This window comes from Octopus bimaculoides, chromosome 19 (assembly GCF_046866305.1).
Source record: "Octopus bimaculoides isolate indiv1 chromosome 19, ASM4686630v1, whole genome shotgun sequence".
NCBI lineage: Eukaryota > Metazoa > Mollusca > Cephalopoda > Octopoda > Octopodidae > Octopus > Octopus bimaculoides.
In genome coordinates this window covers 50,818,705-50,837,332 of record NC_142946.1, presented here as the reverse complement: position 1 = coordinate 50,837,332, position 18,628 = coordinate 50,818,705, and the positions used below count along the sequence as shown (strand labels likewise).

The window sequence follows — 18,628 nt, the reverse complement described above, 5'->3', positions numbered from 1 at the left end:
AAAGATAACCAGAACAGAAGAGCATTCATCTGACCATTTGATATAGAAGGACTGACTTGAAGGAAAAGAATTTGACTTTCTGTTAAGGATTTGCCATTCTATGTTTTAATGTATAGGACAGGCACGAGCTGTCAGTAATTACTCAGGGTAGGCAGTTGACGACCTTTATCTAGTAAAACACGCAGAAAAAAAAGAAAAAAAGAAAAACACGGGCACGCAACTGAGTTGAAGGCAGATCTGTTTCTACTTTTATAGGTGTTGTAGAAATGTATGCAGCCGTGTACTACAGCATTATTATGCATAGCTTAAATACTGAGATTGAAAAGCAGGGGTGAATAATGCCTACCTAATTTACAAAAAAATAAAACATTTTGCATTTTATGCATAATAATCAGACTAACCTTCATAATTATATTGAATTAGGTGCATATTTTGCCATGGGAAGAAAATGTTGCTATTGATCTATTTTATTCAAGGTAGTCACTTCCTACCTTGCCTACCTAGGCAGCACATCCCTGGTATAGGAATATTCCTCTTTCGAAAGCTTCCCTCAGTTTTTTGCCTTCAGAAATTGAAATGTGTCACAAGTATATTTCGACTCCCCTAAAGTTCATATGTGCCTAAGCACTGCTTGGCACTACTAATACTGCTGGGATTCTTCTGACCTGGCTGTTTCCATGGCACAATTCAGTGTTTTAGTTAAAGTTACAGTTTTAAGATTCTGCCTAGACTTACTTACCTCCCTTCAGTATATCCCATGGATAATGGCTAAAGAGATAGAAACACATCTGGGAATCCAATAACGAGCTGCACTGGGCAGATAGAGTAACTGCAGCGAATTTGTCTTTAGACGTTGAAATATGTCACAAACACCTAAATTTCGCATACGCCTGAACACTACTTAGTGCTGATACTGCTAAATAAATATTATTCATAAATTCCCCACTGCCCTAACAAGCTGTTCCACTTGGTCATGGGATATGAATTTCTGATTTATACAGTTCAAGAATACACACACATATTTATAATGAAGGAATGAAAACGTTGTTTAAACAATTAGTATTAAAAACTTAAAATTAAAAAAAATATTTTTATGTTGTTATATACTGTGCATTGTTTAATTTTAATTTTTATATAAATTATCTTTTTTTTTTTTCATTTATTTCCTAAAGCTCTCATGATGTTCCATCCAAACTTTCAGTAACCTGCACCAGGTGGCAGCAGCTGGTGGCAGTATGTGGCCATTGTTACTGGACTTATCTCGGGATGAGTCTAAACGGATTCTACGCCGCCTGGAGCTTGAAGCCTATTCTTCCCTCATCTCTGCATTCAGAGCACAAGGAATTCTCACCAAAGATAAGAAAAAGATACTCAAAGACCTACAGCATGCTTTGAGGTTTGTGCCAAACCAGTGTTAATTCCTGTTTTGTTATTGTGTTGGTTTTGGTTTTGCTATTTGAAATAAAATAATTCTTGTATGCCTAAATGTTCCTTGAAGATGTATTCCTATTTGTGTGTGGGTGTGTGGTTAATTTGCTTCCCAGCCACATGGTTCCAGGTTCAGTCCCACCTTGTGTGGCACTTTGGGCATGTCTTCTATTGTAAACACAGACCAACCAAAGGTTTGTGAGTAGATTTGGTTGGAAAAAACTGAAAGAAGCCTATTGATATGTGTGTGTGTGTATATATATATATATATATATATATATATATATATATATATATATATATATATACATACATATATATACACACACAAACAAACATTACATATATATTTTTATTTATGTTTGTTTGTGTGTGTGTATAATGTATAGATGTATGTAATTTTGTGCCTTTGTGTATGTTTATATTTCCTTGTTTTGACATGGTGTGATTTGTTGTAAATGTCATTCATTTCCAATATTTTGTGAAAACACGTCTAGCCATTGGGGAATATTATCCCATCCAGAAATGGATGAGGGTTGTTGGCAGGAAGGACATCCAGCTGTAGAAAATATACCTCAATAAATTCCATCCAACCCATGCGAGCATGGAAGAGTGGACATTAAAACTATGATGGTAAATGATGTAATTTACTTCATAACCATTAACCCTTAATGATCAGTAGTGGTCATCTTTATGTGGTTAACCTTTTTTATTTCAAGGGGCAGGAGTTATTGTTGTTTAACCCCAAGTCATCCCTTAAGGATCAACAATGCACTTCCCCTGCCCATTCTGTTTAATTTTTTTCCCCTGCTATAGAATGTCTCAGACTCCATTATCCATTTTCTTATTAATTTTTTTTAAGACTGTAGGGTGTGACTTGAGAGAGATTTGGGTTTTATTTTTAGCAGGTCAAGTCACCATGTAGAAATTTAATTTAAAAGTCACAGTGTTTGTGTCTTTCCCAAATTATATTAAATATGTAGGTGAGATAGCTACACATGTTTATGTACATAGGTGCATCTGTATGTATGTCTATCTTTTTGTATTTCCGTATTTCTCAACTTTTAAAATTTTAACTGAGGAAGAGATATATTCATGAATGTCATTTCCTTATTGCAGCATATCTACAGAGCGGCACCGTGCTGAGGTGCGAAGAGCCGTCAACGATGAACAGTTAGCAACAATAGCAGATAAGTGAGTATATCATATCATGTCTGTCTGTCTGCCTGCCTTCCTGTCTGTCTATCTATCTATCTATCTATCAACCTATCTACCTTTCTACTTAGGTACATATCCAAGTAAATATCAAACAATGAGAATGGGTGCTCAGTGCTGTATTGATGGCTAAAGAGTCTATTTATGGTATAAAACTAGCTTTGGTTTCATGTTAAAGAAGCCTGTAACAATTATCAAGCCTATTACATAGAGCATCAGTGTTCATCTCCAATCTAATACATATATACATACATGTATGATATATATATATATATATATATATATATATATATATATATATATACACACATATATATATATACATATATAAATATGAGAGGCAGATGCACAGGATAGTAGCAGGCATGACTGTGTGGTTAAGAATTTTGTTTCTCAACCTCATGGTTTGGGGTTCCATCTCACTTGACATGTTCTACTGTAGTCTTGGGCTGACCAATGCTTTGTGAGCAAATTTATGTATGTGAGTGTATGTGTTTGTGTAATTGTATATATATATATATATATATATATATATATATAGTGTGTGTATATGTATATGAGTGCACAACTGTCTGTCTGTGGGAGCAATTATACTCTGTAACAGTTTGTAATTGATAAACAGTGAGCTATGAACAATGAAGTTTGAGTTCTCAGTCAACAAATTATCCAAAAGCCCCGCAATTTCAAATACATGTGAAATAAAGTTGGCAATGACTATCTGAGAGTAGAATCGTCGATATGATCGAAAGGCCATTGTCTCGGTGGTGATACCGACCGCGAGTGTGTGTGTCTGTGTGTTACGCACGCGGACGAGGCGGTCGACGGATGATGAGTTGGTCGAGTGAGTCGTAGCAGTGAGAAAGAAGCGAGCGAGCGATCAGCAGCGAACAAACAGCCGTTGGTGCGATCGAAAGGCCATCATCTCGGTGGTGATGCCGACCGCGAGTAGAATCAGTCTTGACTTTTGCAGTAACAGTAGCAGCTGCTGCCACCATTATTGTTTTGTAGTTAGTTGCACTAATTTCTTTTCCTCCTTGTATTTCAGAATGTGTGGGCCAAGTACAGATGCTGACTGGCTGATTGAAGGCCGGCGTCTTATCCCTTTGATGCCGCGCTTAGTCCCACAGACGGCTTTCACTGTCACTGCTAATCAAGCAGTTAACCTACAGGTGGAGAAGAATGCTGCAATGCCCAATCCTATGCACACTGGTAACAAAGATTGTAAGTCAATATCTTTTCCCCTTTTTCTTTTCATATGCAAAATGCTTTCTTGCTCAGCACCAGTAATTAACCCTTTAGCATTCAGATTACTCAGTCAGTTGTAATGCTTATTTATTGACATTGTAAAAAAAAGCATCCAGTCTACACTGTGAAGTTAGCACTTGGAAGGGCATCCAGCTGTAAAAACCATGCCAAAACTGACCTCGCCTGTGCTGGTGCCATGTAAAAAGCACTCAGTCCACTCTTTGGGGTGGTTGGTGTTTGGAAAGGCATCCAGCTGTAAAACCCATACCAAAACAGACAGTCTGATGCTGTCTTCTACTTGGCCAGCTCCTGTCAAACTGTCCAACCCATGCCAGCATGGAAAGCAGATGTTAAATAATGATGATGATGATGATGATTGCTTTGAATTAAGCATACATTATCTTCTAGCTTTGAGATTTCATTGGTGTGACTTTTATCTTTTACTTGTTTCAGTCATTCAACTACGACCATGCTGGGGCACCATCTTGAAGAATTTTTAGTTGAATGTATCAACCCTGTAATTTTTTTTTTTTTTAAGCCTGGTGCTTATTCCATCAGTTTCTTTGCTGAATTGCTAAGTTAAGGGGGTGTAAACACACCAGCACAGGTTGTCAATCGGTGTGGGGATAGATCAAACACACACATACATATGACAGGCTTCTTTCAGTTTCCGTCTACCAAATCCACTCACAAGGCTTTGGTCAGTCCAAGGTGCCATGTAGTGGAACTGAACTGAAGTGGTAATCATGTTCTATGGACACAAATGGGTCTCTTGAGGCCTACTGGTGCCATGCAAACCGTTTGGTAAATGGAACAAGTAGAGGACTCAGTTTGCTTGAGTGCTTGTGGATCATTTATTATGTGTTTTCTTGAGTGGATGGCAAGGCCTGCTTTGCTTTGTGCCACAAAACCACAATGACAGGTAAGGTTTCCATTTAGAGGAGCAGCATTATATATATATGTGTGTGTTTGTGTGTTCCCCATTACTGCCTGGCAATTGGTGCTGGTGTGTTTACAGCCCTGTAATATAGCAGTTCAGCAAAAGAGACTGAGAAAATAAGTGCCATGCTTAGAAGAAATATAACTACTGGGGCTGATACATTCGACTGAAAGGTTCTTCAAGATGGTGCCCCAACATGCCCACAGTCTAATGACTGAAACTAATAAAAGATAAAAATATATATTTGTTGTTTGTTTATGTTAACCAATATTGCTTCTATTATCTTTTACAAGGGGGTGTTATTCCTGAAGATGAAGAAGAAACGTGCAGTCGGAAGAAAAGAAGCATGTCGGTGGATAATATAAGTTCAGTCTGTGCTGGAACCCAGACACCCCGTGCTACCACTGCATCCGCCTCCTCTTCAACGTCATCAAACACCCTGCAAGGTATGTCTCCCGTCAAGATCACCATCAGCAAGAACTCTCAGACAAGAAGCCAAAACACCAGCGCTGTTGCAACGCAAACCCAAAAAGTAAGGACGTTACTCTTTTTTTTTTTTTTAGCTTAGAGAGAAAGGTGTTTATGTGTGTACAAGCACAGAGATGTGTGGTTGTGAAACTTAGCCTTTCTTACTTGTACATTATCTACATTTGTGCTAATTTGTGTCCACAACAGTGCCACTTAGTATCTACATTAATGTCATTTAGTCTGTTGGTAGCATATTTGAAATACAGTCTGTAGAACATTAGGTGTGTCAGCATACTCTATTGAAAGAGAAATGTTATGTCTCGTATTGTTGTTGATGTCCTTTCATGAAATGCCTGCATATTTTATTTGTCTTATCTTAATTATACCTCAAGATTGTCAAAAATTCTCTGTTGTTTTAGTAAATTCTTCCCCATTTTCTATCACTTGCATGCTGAGTTGATCCTAATTACAGAAACTTTAACTTGTTTAAGAAACAATTTGATGATAAATTTACCTGCTTTTCATTTATGAATTACCTGTTCCTCAACTGTTGATACACTGAGGCAACGTAGCCTTATAGACAATGGGACTCAAGAGTACAAAGGTTGTTCATGTGTGATGCAGTTATGCCCATTAAGTTTCTGGATAACTCATGTAATTTCACATCTTACTAGGTGCAGGTATGGCTTCTTCTCAGCCATGTGATCTAGGGTTCAGTCCCACTGCACAGCACCTTGGGCAAGTGTATTCTACCATAGTCCCAGATTGAGCAAAACCTTGTGAGGGGACTTGGTTGACAGAATCTAAAAGAAGTTCATCCTATACACGTGTATTGTGTGTACTCTTGCCTCCACTCCGTGTGATGACCGTAAATGGGCATCACTGTCATAGAAGTAATGTTGTGCAGTTCCTGTTTTCCATGCTGAAATACTACCTTGCTGAGAAACAGGTAACCGTTGATGACAAGAAGAGCATCCAGCCAAGGAAATTTGCCTTATCAAGTTCTGTCTGACCCATGCAGGTGTGAAAAAGTAAATGCTAAAACAACAATGACTTCACTTAGCTGTTGGAAATATATATCAGGCCATTTTAGAATATGCTTGTGATGTACCATTTCTTTGTAGAACATTCTATGTTCTTAGAGGCCTAATTTTTATTTTTCCCATCCTACAGGTGATATTGGTGTCCACTTCTGGTTCTGGTTCAAGCACTGGCCCTAATGTATTACCAAAGTCCATTTCTTTGCCTCTTGTTAAAACAATCCCAACAATGACGACCAGTGGCAGTGGTCATCCAAAGATGTCCATTGTGATGCCTAGCACAAACACAAGTCCTGGAAGTGTTTCCATCTCCAATGGTAACCTTGGAAACATCATCACTGTGGTCACTACATCAAATACGTCTTCAAAGTCTACCTGTGAGTTTCTGCAGTATTATTTGCTGATTGCTCTATCAGTGTCTTTTTTTTTTTTTCTTTTTTCTTGAATCCTCTTTTTTCTCTTTATTTTCCTTCTCTCTCTCTCTCTCTGAATAGAAATTTCTATTTTGTTTTCAGCAACAAATACAACTGCTGTTCTTGGTACTCCTTCTGCAGCATTTTTACCATCATCTATAAACATTTCTAAACCCAGACCAAAATCAGTTCCAAGACAGAAGCTCCCTCAGGTAAACTATTTTATTTATTTGCTTATAATCTTTTATCTCTCTTATTATTTGATTAAATTGTTTATTATTATTATTATTATTATTATTATTATTATTATTATTATTATTACTTTTAACTAAGTACCTGTGAACAGATTGTAGAAGGACACTGAAAGGCCCCAATGCATTTAAATTATTTAACCCTTTAGCATTTAAACCAGCCATATCCGACCCAAATATTCTACTTTTTTATGTTCAAAGTGGTCAGATCTGGTTTTTCTCACCTATCCTGCAATGTCATTCTAAAAATAAACAATCAATCACCCAAATCTCAAAACTACAAGATAAATATATGATTAATTCAAAACCATATGAATGAATAAGCATTACGTTTGATAAAATAATCTGCATGCTGAAAGGTTAAAGGGAATTTTAATATAATATTAATGTGACAAACTTGTGTGCATTAAATGGTTAAAATGCATTAAGCCAATATGGCTTGAGGCACTGGTATTGTCATGTCCTCTGTCTCCCACTAGATCATCCTAAATAAAGTACCAGTCATATCAGTAAATGTTGTGTTTTGCATGTTATCTTTTACTGTTATGCTTCTCTTAATATTTTCACAGTTTGGTCAAAAACCTGGCGTTGTGATCCCTGTTGGCCAGCAACCATTACATTCTCCCCAAGGAAACCAGTCTGTACAGAGTATCCAAATAAAACCAACCACAAAGTCAGCAATCCAGATTAAGCATGAAGGAGGTAAGCTATTGGGCCAATATGTATACATACATGATTCTTTTCTCTTTGTGTATGTGTGTGTGTGTATATAAACCTCTCTTTATATTTTATCTAATATTTATTTATTTGTCCATTTATCCCTAGGCATGAAGATAATAACCCAGAGTGTCCCACCCACTGGTAGTAAAATATTACCCAAGCCAACCCAATCTGGGACACCAGTGGTAGTTGTTAGTGGAGTCTCCACAACTACTACTGCCACTACAGTTTCTATGGTGACTAGGCCTGTGTCCACTATTTCAGGTATTTCATCAACGCTCTTTTTAACTTTCTTTCTATCTCAATAAAGAGTACAAATTAGTAAATCAAGAAACAAGGTGCCTTAATTACTCTTGATTTCAGACCTTGTTTACTTTTCAGTGCTTAGTTATGTAGAGCTGTAGGAGCATCAATACCATCTAAACTTCACATTTGCAGGACTCAGATTTATCGTTCCATTCTGTCTATAGCTACCTTTGTGACTCCCTTTTTTGTTGCTATGCTGGCAGTTGGTTAGCAGAACTGGTAGTCTGTCAGAGGAAATGCCTTGTGTTATGTCGTTATATCTTTAGTTCAAATACTAAGGATGTCAAACGGAGACAATTAAAACTCACAGGTCACTGTGCTTCCCCACTCCCAATAACCTCCACTTCTCCCCCCTATAATCCTGTGGAAATGTTCAAGCCTTTTACATGGCACCGCATAAACACTTATACGTGACGCCACACATGTGCACCACTTGGGCGTTTTTATGTTGCACTGCTACAAGTTCTTTACACCAGCTGAAGGATCAGTCTTAACACTTCTGCTGCAGGGTATAGTTCTCTTTGAGTACAGTTAGGTGTCAGGTATCTCGCTCCTTTGCCATTTCATCTGAAAGGTTCAGCTTCCTGAGGTTGTTCTTTAGTATGGTATGGGTTCATATGAGGCACGGATAGCTATGATGTTAATTTACCACACTGCCGACTACATAGTCTTAATATTTTTCCATTTTACCTCAGTTCCAAGTACCACATTCCTAAACAAGGTACATAATTATATTTACTTCAGTCTACCTGGTTGTCAGCAGATTGAACTTCTGTTTCACAATCAGTATTTAGCTCTGAAGATCTGAAAATCACTTATTTGGATATTTAGATGTACAACTTTTCTGCTATACCTTCCTCTGCATGGCGTCACTGTTTTTTGTTAACACAGACAGGTGGAAGTGACCCCACCACCACCACCACCACCACCACTATTTGATATGACAGATGCCTAGTTTTATGGAAAACACTCAGTCTACTTTGCTGGCAGTCCCAGTCTTGAGTTATTAATATAGAATGCAGAGACTTGCAGCGACCCATGTATGAATCATAGTTTCTTTTTGTTTGATGTCTTGCAAAAACCATGCAACCATGCCTTTTTTTCTTTTGAAAAAATGAAAAATCTTAGTGTAATAGTTTCTCTGGTTTTTACACAAAAGTACAAAAAGAAATCTAACACATGGAGGTGTTAGTACAAGCGAGATAATCATTTCTTCATAATTAACAGGATTAGAAGTTTGAATTTGAAATCCCAATGGTCTCATGTTAGACCAGGAAACCATATTTAACTTGTTAGCAGTTTAAACCAGTTGTATCTGGCTCAGATATTCTCCCTGTTTTATTGTCAAACCAGCCATATCTGGCCTCTCATATATCTACCCCACAATTGTCATTCTAAAAATAAACAATCACATCATGGAAATCTTGAAGGTACAAGGTAATGCATAATTAATTCAAAAACAATGCAAATAAATAAGCATTACATTTGACAGAGTAATCTGAATGCGAAAGGGTTGAAAATATAAATAAAAACAAAATGGTACAATTTCCACCAGAAAGTAATTTTCTATTTTTTATTTTCCTCTTTGTCTCACACATTCTGTACCTGTGTTTCCCTTGTCTTTATTTTTCTCCTTTTTTTTTCACCTTTTTTCTTTCTCCCCCTACCGCTTTTCTATTCCATTCCACTTTGCGGCAGTGAGCCAAGCAGGCAACAGCAAAATCCTGAACATCAATGCTCCAGGTGGGAAGGTGATTACAACGACAAAGACAGCTAATGTAGTGACTGTGAATCCCAAAACTTTGCATCTAACAGCAGTCAAATCCAGCACCGGTGGAACTGGTTAGTTTGCAATCATGCTTTTTTTTTTCCTCCCCCCTTTTTTCCCCCAATAATTATTTTCTTTTGTGTTTGTTAGAGTTTGTTGTTGTTGCTGCTGTACTTGTTGATAGGGCAGTGAGTTAGTTCGGGGGAGGGGGAGGGGTTAGTGTAATCAACTTTCCCCCTCCCCTCAAAATTACTGGCAGAATCGTTATTGCTGGCTCTAGTTTTTGTGGGTGAAGTTGCTATCTTAATTTGTGGCTGTATAGTCAGAACCATGTTTGTGTGTGTGTGTGTGTGCATGCATGCATTTTTTGTATATATTTATGTGTGTATGTGTATACTATGTAGTTTTGGGCTCAATCCCACTGTGTGGTACTTAGGGTCACTGTCTTCTGCTATTATCCTTGGTCAACCAAAGCCTATGGATTTGGTAGTCAAACTGAAAGAAACCTTTCATTTATGCTGGTGCCATGTTAAAAGCACTCAGCACACACTGTAAAGTGGTTGGTATTAGGAGGGGCATCCAACCATAGGAACCAAGCCAAATCAGACTGGAACCTAGTGCAGCTCTCTAACTTGCCAAACTGTCCAACCCATGCCAGCATGGAAAATGAACATCAAAGGATGATGATGGTGATGATATCTCCATGCCTTAACTTCATCTGATAATTGTAAACAAATGTCACCATCATGCAGTCTTTCACTTCCAGTTGTCCTTGAAAACATGTTTGGTCATGGGAGAAACATTACTTCACTTGGAAACAGGTACAGGTTGATGACAGAAAGGGCATCTGATTGTAGAAGATCAGTCTGACACATGGAAAAGTGGGCATTAAAAGGATGATGATGGCAGTGGTGTTGTAGCAGTGGAAACACTGCCATGAATGGAGTAACCGAATTACTGGTAGTAGTGGTAGTAGTGGTAGTAGTGGTATTTATGATGGCTTTAACTGTGGACCTTTCTTTGGCTGCAGGAGGTTGAAAAGAAAGTCTGCTTCTTTGGTGTTAGATTTCAGTTCTGTATGTTTGCATGTGTGACTGTGTCAACATCATCATTATTATATGTCCACTTTTCCATGCTTGCATGGGTCAGGCAGAATTTGTTGAGGCATATTTTCTGTGGTCAGATGCCCTTCCTGTTGTTAACCTTCACCTATTTCTTATCATGGTAATGTTTCCCCATGGCCAGACATGTTTTTCACAAGAGGCTGGTGAAATACAATGCGCTTATTTACAAACATCATGTGATGTGAAGACAAGGGAACACTCTCCCCTCCCCCATACACACAATGGGTTTCTTTTAAATTCCATCTATCAAATCCACTCGAAAAGCTTTGGTTGACCCAGGGCTATAGTAGAAGACACTTGCGCAGAGGGACTGAACCCAGGACCACATAGTTGGGAAGCAAGCTTCTTAATCACATAGCCACACTTGCATCTTTCTGTATAGGAAATAGTAATATGCTGGTTGCTTAGAATATGATTTCAGCTTCATTTTGAAATTTCACTTGTTACTCACTGAATATTCAGGTAATGGACACTGCACATGACTTGAAAATTATTGATTTGAAATATTAGTCATTTAAGAATATGAGTTACTTTTTTTTTTGCTGGTTATATTTTTTAAATTTCAGTTCTTTTCTATTTAACTTTTGTTTTTTTTTCTTCTGTCTTTAGTAAGCCGACCTAATGTTATTGTGGTGACGAAAGCTCCACCTAAAAGATCACCAGTCCCAATTTCCACTAGCATCACAAAAGGAACGGTATGTAGAGTTCATCTCACAATTTCATCATAATCTTAATTTTACCATTACTAATTCATATTATCAGAGCATCTAACCTTGTGTCTTGATCTTGTTTTCTTACTGAAGTCCAATGTTCTGTCAGTAAAAACATAAAAAAACATAAATGCATCCAGTCCACACTTGACAGTGTGGACTGGATGCATTTTACGTGGCATCTGCACTGGCAGGGTCACCAAGGAATCTTTGAGAGGGGAGGAGGCATTGGAGGATGTGATTTTGTGCCAGATGATGAGAATAAGTATCAAACTTAGAAACAAATACTGGGGTTTGTTTGACTGACTAAACTCTTCAAGGTGGTGCCTCAACACGGCTGCAGTCCAATGACTGAAGCAAGCAAAACAATAAAAGAATGTCTATTTACATATGTGATTGGCTTCCACACAGTTTCTGTCTACCAATTTCACTCACTGAATCTACTGAAGATGTTTTTCTGAATGTGTCATGCAATGAGACAGAACTCAAAAGCCACTTAGTTAGGAGGCGTACTCTGTATCCAAACAGACATGTCTGTGTCTATTGCACTAAAGTGCCCGTTGATTAATTGCTAACAGAAATCATTATTTCTTTTTTCCATTTATTTACTCTTTTTTTTTTTTTTTTGGTTTTTGTCTTCCTTCTTTCAGGAACTTGTAAGTTTCATTCATAAACATGATAATCGTCAAGGAAGTAGTCCAGTATCTTCTTTGAAGTCTCCTCTAGAGAAAAAGATAATTGTAACCACAACAGTTCCAGAGTCATTGAAGGTAGTGGTAGTGAGTCTTTTATTGTTGCTGTTGTTGTTGTTGTTATTTGCCTCAATTAATGAAAGTGTTTTTGTTTTTAAATTTCTTGTGGGAATCGTTGCTAGTGTAGTTATGATGAGTTCGAGCATTACTATAACAGACGTTAATAGGCGTGGCTGTGTGGTTAAGGGGTTTGCTTCCCAACCACATGGTTCCGGGTTCAGCCCCACTGTGTGGCACCTTGGGCAAGTGTCTTCTGTTATAGATAGGCTTAGGTCAGAAGATCCTTGTGAGTGGATGTGTTGGACGGAAACTGGAAGAAACCCATTGTGTGTGTTTCTTTGTCTTGTCATCCTGTTATTGTTTATAGTTTCTAATATTCTGCACAGTGGGGAAATATTACCTTGCTTGGTGTTTTTTTTCCTGAGCAAAGCACATTATTTAGTTTGTCAAAGTATGCCTGAGTGACAAAAAACAGATTTTATTATAAATTTTCATTTTTGTGGTTAGTAGTAGAAGGGGCAATCAACTATAACAAAAATAATAAACAAAAACCATGTAAGTGTAGAAAAATAAATGTAAAACAGTTTGTTTCGTTTTTGTATGTGGTTTGCAATGTTCTTTATGTGAATTTGTGTGTTGAAACAAATTTTGTTGTGTCTAGGGAGAGTCATTGTACCATTATTATTAGCATACGCACTGACTAATGATAAAGGACCAGAATTGAACCAGTGTGTGTGTGTGTTGATAATATTGATATACACACGCACACACACACTGGTACACACATACATGCACACAAGATCTCTAGCAAACATGGCCTCCATAACTGACTACGTCAAAAGTGATTGAAAGGGTTGCAAGTAACAATGGAAGAGTTTTGACAAACAAAAACAAAACAAATGACTTATTGCTTAACCATATTAAACAATCGATTAGTTAGTTGAATATTTAACCAATTGATTAATAACAAAGGAGTGGAATTGAACCATTGTGTGTGTGTGTTAATAATATTGGCATTATGACCCTCCCTAGGCACAACAAAGTTTCTTTGTTGTATTTTTTAAATATTAATATGTTTTACTTTTCTATTTTCTTTTGCTCCGTCTCTCGCTCATCCATTGTATCCACATGAACAGCGTCAGCAACAGGCTCGAATCACAGATGTTGACAGTGCTGGCGGGAAGACTTCTACATTGCTGGCAGAACTCATTCAAGCCGCTGGTATCCTGCCAGACACTCATTCTGCTGACTCACAGCAGACTTCTTCTACTATAGCAATTACTGATGTTGCTATCGCTGCTGATGAACCAGTCGAAATCATCTCAGCCGGCAACCAGCTTCATTCTAGTACACCTCAGACTAAAAGTAAGTCTCACACTTGAATTTTTTTTTTGTTGTTTGTTGTTGGCCCGCCGTCGCTTACGACGTCGAGCGTTCCAGTTGATCCGATCAACGGAACAGCCTGCTCGTGAAATTAACGTGCAAGTGGCTGAGCACTCCACAGACACGTGTACCCTTAACGTAGTTCTCGGTGATATTCAGCATAACACAGTGTGACAAGGCTGACCCTTTAAATTACAGGCACAACAGAAACAGGAAGTAAGCGTCAGAGAAAGTTGGGGCGAAAGAGTACAGCAGGGTTCACCACCATCCTGCTGGAGCCTCGTGGAGCTTTAGGTGTTTTCGCTCAATAAACACTCACAACGCCCGGTCTGGGAATCAAAACCGAGATCCTATGACCGCAAGTCTGCTGCCCTAACCACTAGGCCATTGCGCCTCCCCACACTTTAATTACGTGTGACATAAATAAATAGCCTGGAAAGATAATTTTGAACCTGTAAATCGCTTTGTTTTTTCTTCTTTCCGGTCTTATTTCTTCAAGTTAGTTTCTGTGTTCACCCTTTTCATACCAACCTGCCTGACACCACCGCTGGTTCTGGGGTACAAACGCTCTGTTTTAAAGTGGTCTGAATTAAAACCGCCATTAAAGTTTCATGTTTGTTTTATTTCAAACATCAGCTTAATTATGATAACAACATGTGATTTTGTTGATAGTTTTTTGGGGTTTTTTTTCAGTTTCCACCCAGCCACTCACTAGCAACGAGTGGTTTGAATATGATGTCGCGGATGACCAATCAAACACATATACCAATGATTCTTCTACAGATGCTATCTCGGCTCTCTTAGAGATGCAGCACCAATCCAATAACGGTAACCTCCAAATCAAAGAGAAAGAGATCATTAGAAGGTAAAGAATGGTGCTCTATTCTTATCCCCCTCCCTGCGCAATCTGCCATTTTATTTGTCTCGACATGCAAATCTTAATATCTTTAAACAAAACAGCATCACCTTCCTGGCATTTGTGCCGGTGGCACGTGAAAAGGCATTCGAGCAAGGTCATTGCCAGTGCCACTGGACTGGCTCCTGTGCAGGTGACACATAAAATACACCACTTTGAGCGTGGCCATTGCCAGTACCACCTGTGCCAGTGGCACGTAAAAGCACCCACTACACTCTCGGAGTGGTTGGCGTTAGGAAGGGCATCCAGATCAGATTGGAGCCTGGTGTAGCCATCTGGTTTCACCAGTCCCCAGTCAAATCGTCCAACCCATGCTAGCATGGAAGGCGGACGTTAAACGATGATGTGTCTTCTCATCAGTTTTTACTTATGAATTTATTCTGAGTAATTATCAGTCTATTTGACCAAGGGATCAGTTAATGAATTAAAATAACCAAATAAACCTTTGATGAGGATGTTTATTGATGTATATCTCTTGTATCTGTTTAGTGAATTATACTATACAACAATATCATGTGGTCACATATCTGATTGCACTACAGAGCACCTATCATAAACCGTCTAAACAAATTAGATACTATAACCTGTTTTATTTATTTTACTCTGTTGGCCTATTTCTATCCAAAACCTAATTGATACTTATAATTATCTGATTTCATTTAAATTAAAATCCTCTATGGTACTTCATAATTTTTTTTTTTGTTTTCTTTTTTCATATATCTCGCTTCCTATGGAATCTTGTCTGGAACAAACATACTACCAATGCAAACCTCGTTCCTTTGCCGATTGACTTTCATTCTCTCCTGTTACAAACTACAAACAGTTCATCAGACCTTGGAAATCTTTCTGAGCAAATAAATCAGCAGAACTTTTACACCCTTGGTAAGTTATTTTTATTTTTTTGTTTTCTTTTTTTTTTTTTCTGTATATATTTATTGCAAAATCATTGTTTTTGACTGAAACCAGTAAAAGGGTACCTCGCAGTGTGGTCATGTAAACACTAGTTATAGTCAGCGCATTCTGGGTAGCTGAGCATTGTGAGTGGTTGCCGGGGTGTGTTTTTGAAGTATAAGCTTAATCTTTGACTCATCGCTGACTCATTTTATTGCAGATCGATCCGTGATAAGTGTACACGGTTCACAGTTGAGGATGCTATGTTGTCAGTGATAATTGAATCGCAAATAAACGAGGCTACATGTTCATGGTTCCATGTTTTATCCAACTGTGTGGCACCTGGAACAAGTATCTTCTACCATAGAGTCAGATTAGTGGATGCCTATCAGATGGCCTGAACTGGTTCTTGGACAGAGAACTGAAACTTGACCTGCTCTCTAATTTAACATGACAATGTGGTTTTACGACAATTTGGACCGGGTCTCCGGTCCAGGGTTATCTCATGAATTGTGGTTCCTTTCACCTACCTGCCTCCTCACATTCAGTTGCAGAGACCCTGCAGACCTGTCCTGCACGGTACTTTTGTTTCTGTGTGAGTTATTAAAAGAAAAATAAATAAAGGGCAGTTTGAGCAGGGGCTGCAAGGTGCCTGGCGTTGGGTAAAAGGAAATATAGGAGGATCAGTTAATTATGATTTTATCTAACATATTCCCCTTCTCAGATTCACAGACTTATTGAGTGGTCCTTCAGTTTTTCTAAGCCCTGTGAAAGAACTTAGAAGGTTGGGCCTCCAATGAGGTCTTTTGCATAACCCTTTAAAGAACTTTTCAGCACCCCACTTGTACATGTAATTTAGAAATTAATTTTAATTAAAGGGATGAGTTCATAATGAAGCCGTGGAATCATTACAGTATAAATAAAGCTTGGTTCCCAGCTTCTGGTGAGTGGGGGTCATTTTGTATTAGAAGTATGTAGGAGTAAATTGTGTGGGTGAGTGTCTGTTCATGCCAAACTCATGATTCATTCACTGTGTACATGTATGTATGTATGCATATATGTATGTGTGTATGTATGTATGTATCACTGTGTACATGTATGTATGTATTTCTATAATTTTCCCTTTTTTTCTCTTTTTTTTTTCTTTTCTTTTCATCCCTGTGCAGATCAGGCTCTGAGCATTTTAAGTCAAGAAGAAAAAGACGCTCCAGCTTCTTCTATCGGCGGTTCGGTCGACCCACTCAGTTTTCTCAATTCTTCCACATTTCCACTCAGCATTTCTAAACAGATTGAAGAACCGATGCAGGTGAGGTTGAAAGTAATGCATGTGCTGGGTACGAGACATTTTGGTGCACCTGTGTTGGTGCCACCTATTTTGTGTTGCTGATGCGACCATTATTTGACATCAGCTATTTAATTCAGCTATATCTGGCCCAAATATTCTACCTGTTTTATGTATCTTCTACCATGGGCAAGTATTTTCTACTGTCGCTTCAGGCCAACCAAACCCTTGTGAGTGGATTTGGTAGACAAATTGAAAGAAGCCTATATGTATACATGTATGTATATATATATATATATATATATATATATATATATATATATATGTGTGTGTGTGTGGTGTGCGTACGTTCGTTCTTATACTAGTTTCAGTAAGACTGCAGCTATGAAAGTTAAAACCACGTTTTGCAAGTAAAAATTTTAGGAAAAAATACAGAAAAACGCTATTGTTTACGAATTGTGGATCATTCGTTTATAAAAAATGTCAAACATTAACTATGGTTTTTCTTAAGCTTTATGTTTGTCGTTTTTAAAAATGTGGTACAACCTAATTAATCACTATTTCTGACTTAAAAAAAAAAGAGTGGTATATAGAAAAAAAAAAAAGATGCAGTCAGTAAGGGAGATTACTCGGGAATATTATCTTCCTTGCAACTTGCATCTTTATCGTAATGTAAAATTAGTGTTTTTTTTTTTTAAAGCACCCTTCATCACTTGTTTATGTTTTGGGATTTTCAGAATATTTTTATGAATTTGTGTTCTACGCACGGTAATTCATACAATTATGGTGGTGGTGGGGGCTTTCTTTTTAATTCTCTCTCTTCCCTCAATAAATGATGCTGCTGCTGCTAATTGCTTGGAAACAGGTGAGGGTTGGTGATAAGAAGGGCATCCAGCTGTACAAAATCTGCCTCAACAAATTCCATCTGACCGCTAAGTTACGGGGATGTAAACACACCAGCATCGGTTGTCAAGTGATGATGGGGGGAAAACACAACACACACCAACACACACACACACACACACACACACACACACACACACACACACACACACACACACACACATATATATATATATATATATATGACGGGCTTCTTTCAGTTTCCGTCTATCAAATCCACTCAGAAGACATTGTTCGGCCCGAGGATGTAGTAGAAGACACTTGCCCAAGGTGCCACGCAGTGGGACTGAACCTGGAACCATGTGGTTGGTAAGCAAGCTACTTACCATACAACCACTCCTGCACCTATGCTGGCAAACATACATCACTCTTCTCTAACACAAATAAATTTATCACTTTTATGTGTTTTTCTTTTTAAGTTTGTTTTTTTTTTATATTTCATTTTATAATTTTATATTAAGTTTTACAGTTTTTTTTTCTGTTTTTTTTTTTTTTTAATGCTGCTGTGATTCGTAGGTTACAGTTTCCACTCCTGATGTCTCCAATACTGTTGAAGTACCCATCTCTACTGAAACTCCTCCCTCAACACCAGTGCCAACAGATCTAGTTGAGCAGCTCTCCACCTCTATGAACCAAGAGCTGTTACAAGGGGAACTCGATCCTCAGACTGGACTCTTTTATACGGTTTGTCCATTGACTTTCTCCTGACTAAAGAAAGTACTTTCTGCCTGCCTTGATGAGTTTTCAAATATTTGGAGGGATTTCATTCAAATAACTAGCTTCTCCATTTTGGTGTTTGAAATATAAGTTAACAAAATGTTCTTATATAAAAATATGCTGCAATGTTTTTAATATGAACATTTGAAAACGGGT

General features: G+C 37.9%; 1 protein-coding gene across 5 annotated transcripts in view; it reads left to right on the top strand.

Moving 5' to 3' along the window:
* The window catches only part of LOC106867995 (uncharacterized), a 67,676-nt gene that overhangs the window by 14,063 nt on the left and 34,985 nt on the right, over positions 1–18,628 (top strand). For 2 of the 5 annotated variants that reach the window (XM_089337671.1, XM_089337672.1), the window contains 16 exons: positions 1,173–1,396; positions 2,548–2,622; positions 3,689–3,864; positions 5,122–5,360; positions 6,470–6,713; positions 6,852–6,961; positions 7,570–7,702; positions 7,826–7,984; positions 9,725–9,868; positions 11,528–11,613; positions 12,279–12,398; positions 13,517–13,745; positions 14,457–14,628; positions 15,503–15,561; positions 16,737–16,876; positions 18,272–18,439. In XM_089337671.1, the coding sequence (XP_089193797.1) occupies positions 1,236–1,396; positions 2,548–2,622; positions 3,689–3,864; positions 5,122–5,360; positions 6,470–6,713; positions 6,852–6,961; positions 7,570–7,702; positions 7,826–7,984; positions 9,725–9,868; positions 11,528–11,613; positions 12,279–12,398; positions 13,517–13,745; positions 14,457–14,628; positions 15,503–15,561; positions 16,737–16,876; positions 18,272–18,439 (2,415 nt within the window). In that variant the 5' untranslated portion in view covers positions 1,173–1,235. The remainder of the gene's footprint in view (positions 1–1,172; positions 1,397–2,547; positions 2,623–3,688; positions 3,865–5,121; positions 5,361–6,469; positions 6,714–6,851; positions 6,962–7,569; positions 7,703–7,825; positions 7,985–9,724; positions 9,869–11,527; positions 11,614–12,278; positions 12,399–13,516; positions 13,746–14,456; positions 14,629–15,502; positions 15,562–16,736; positions 16,877–18,271; positions 18,440–18,628) is intronic. The other 3 variants (XM_089337673.1, XM_089337674.1, XM_089337675.1) reach the window with 3 other exon arrangements.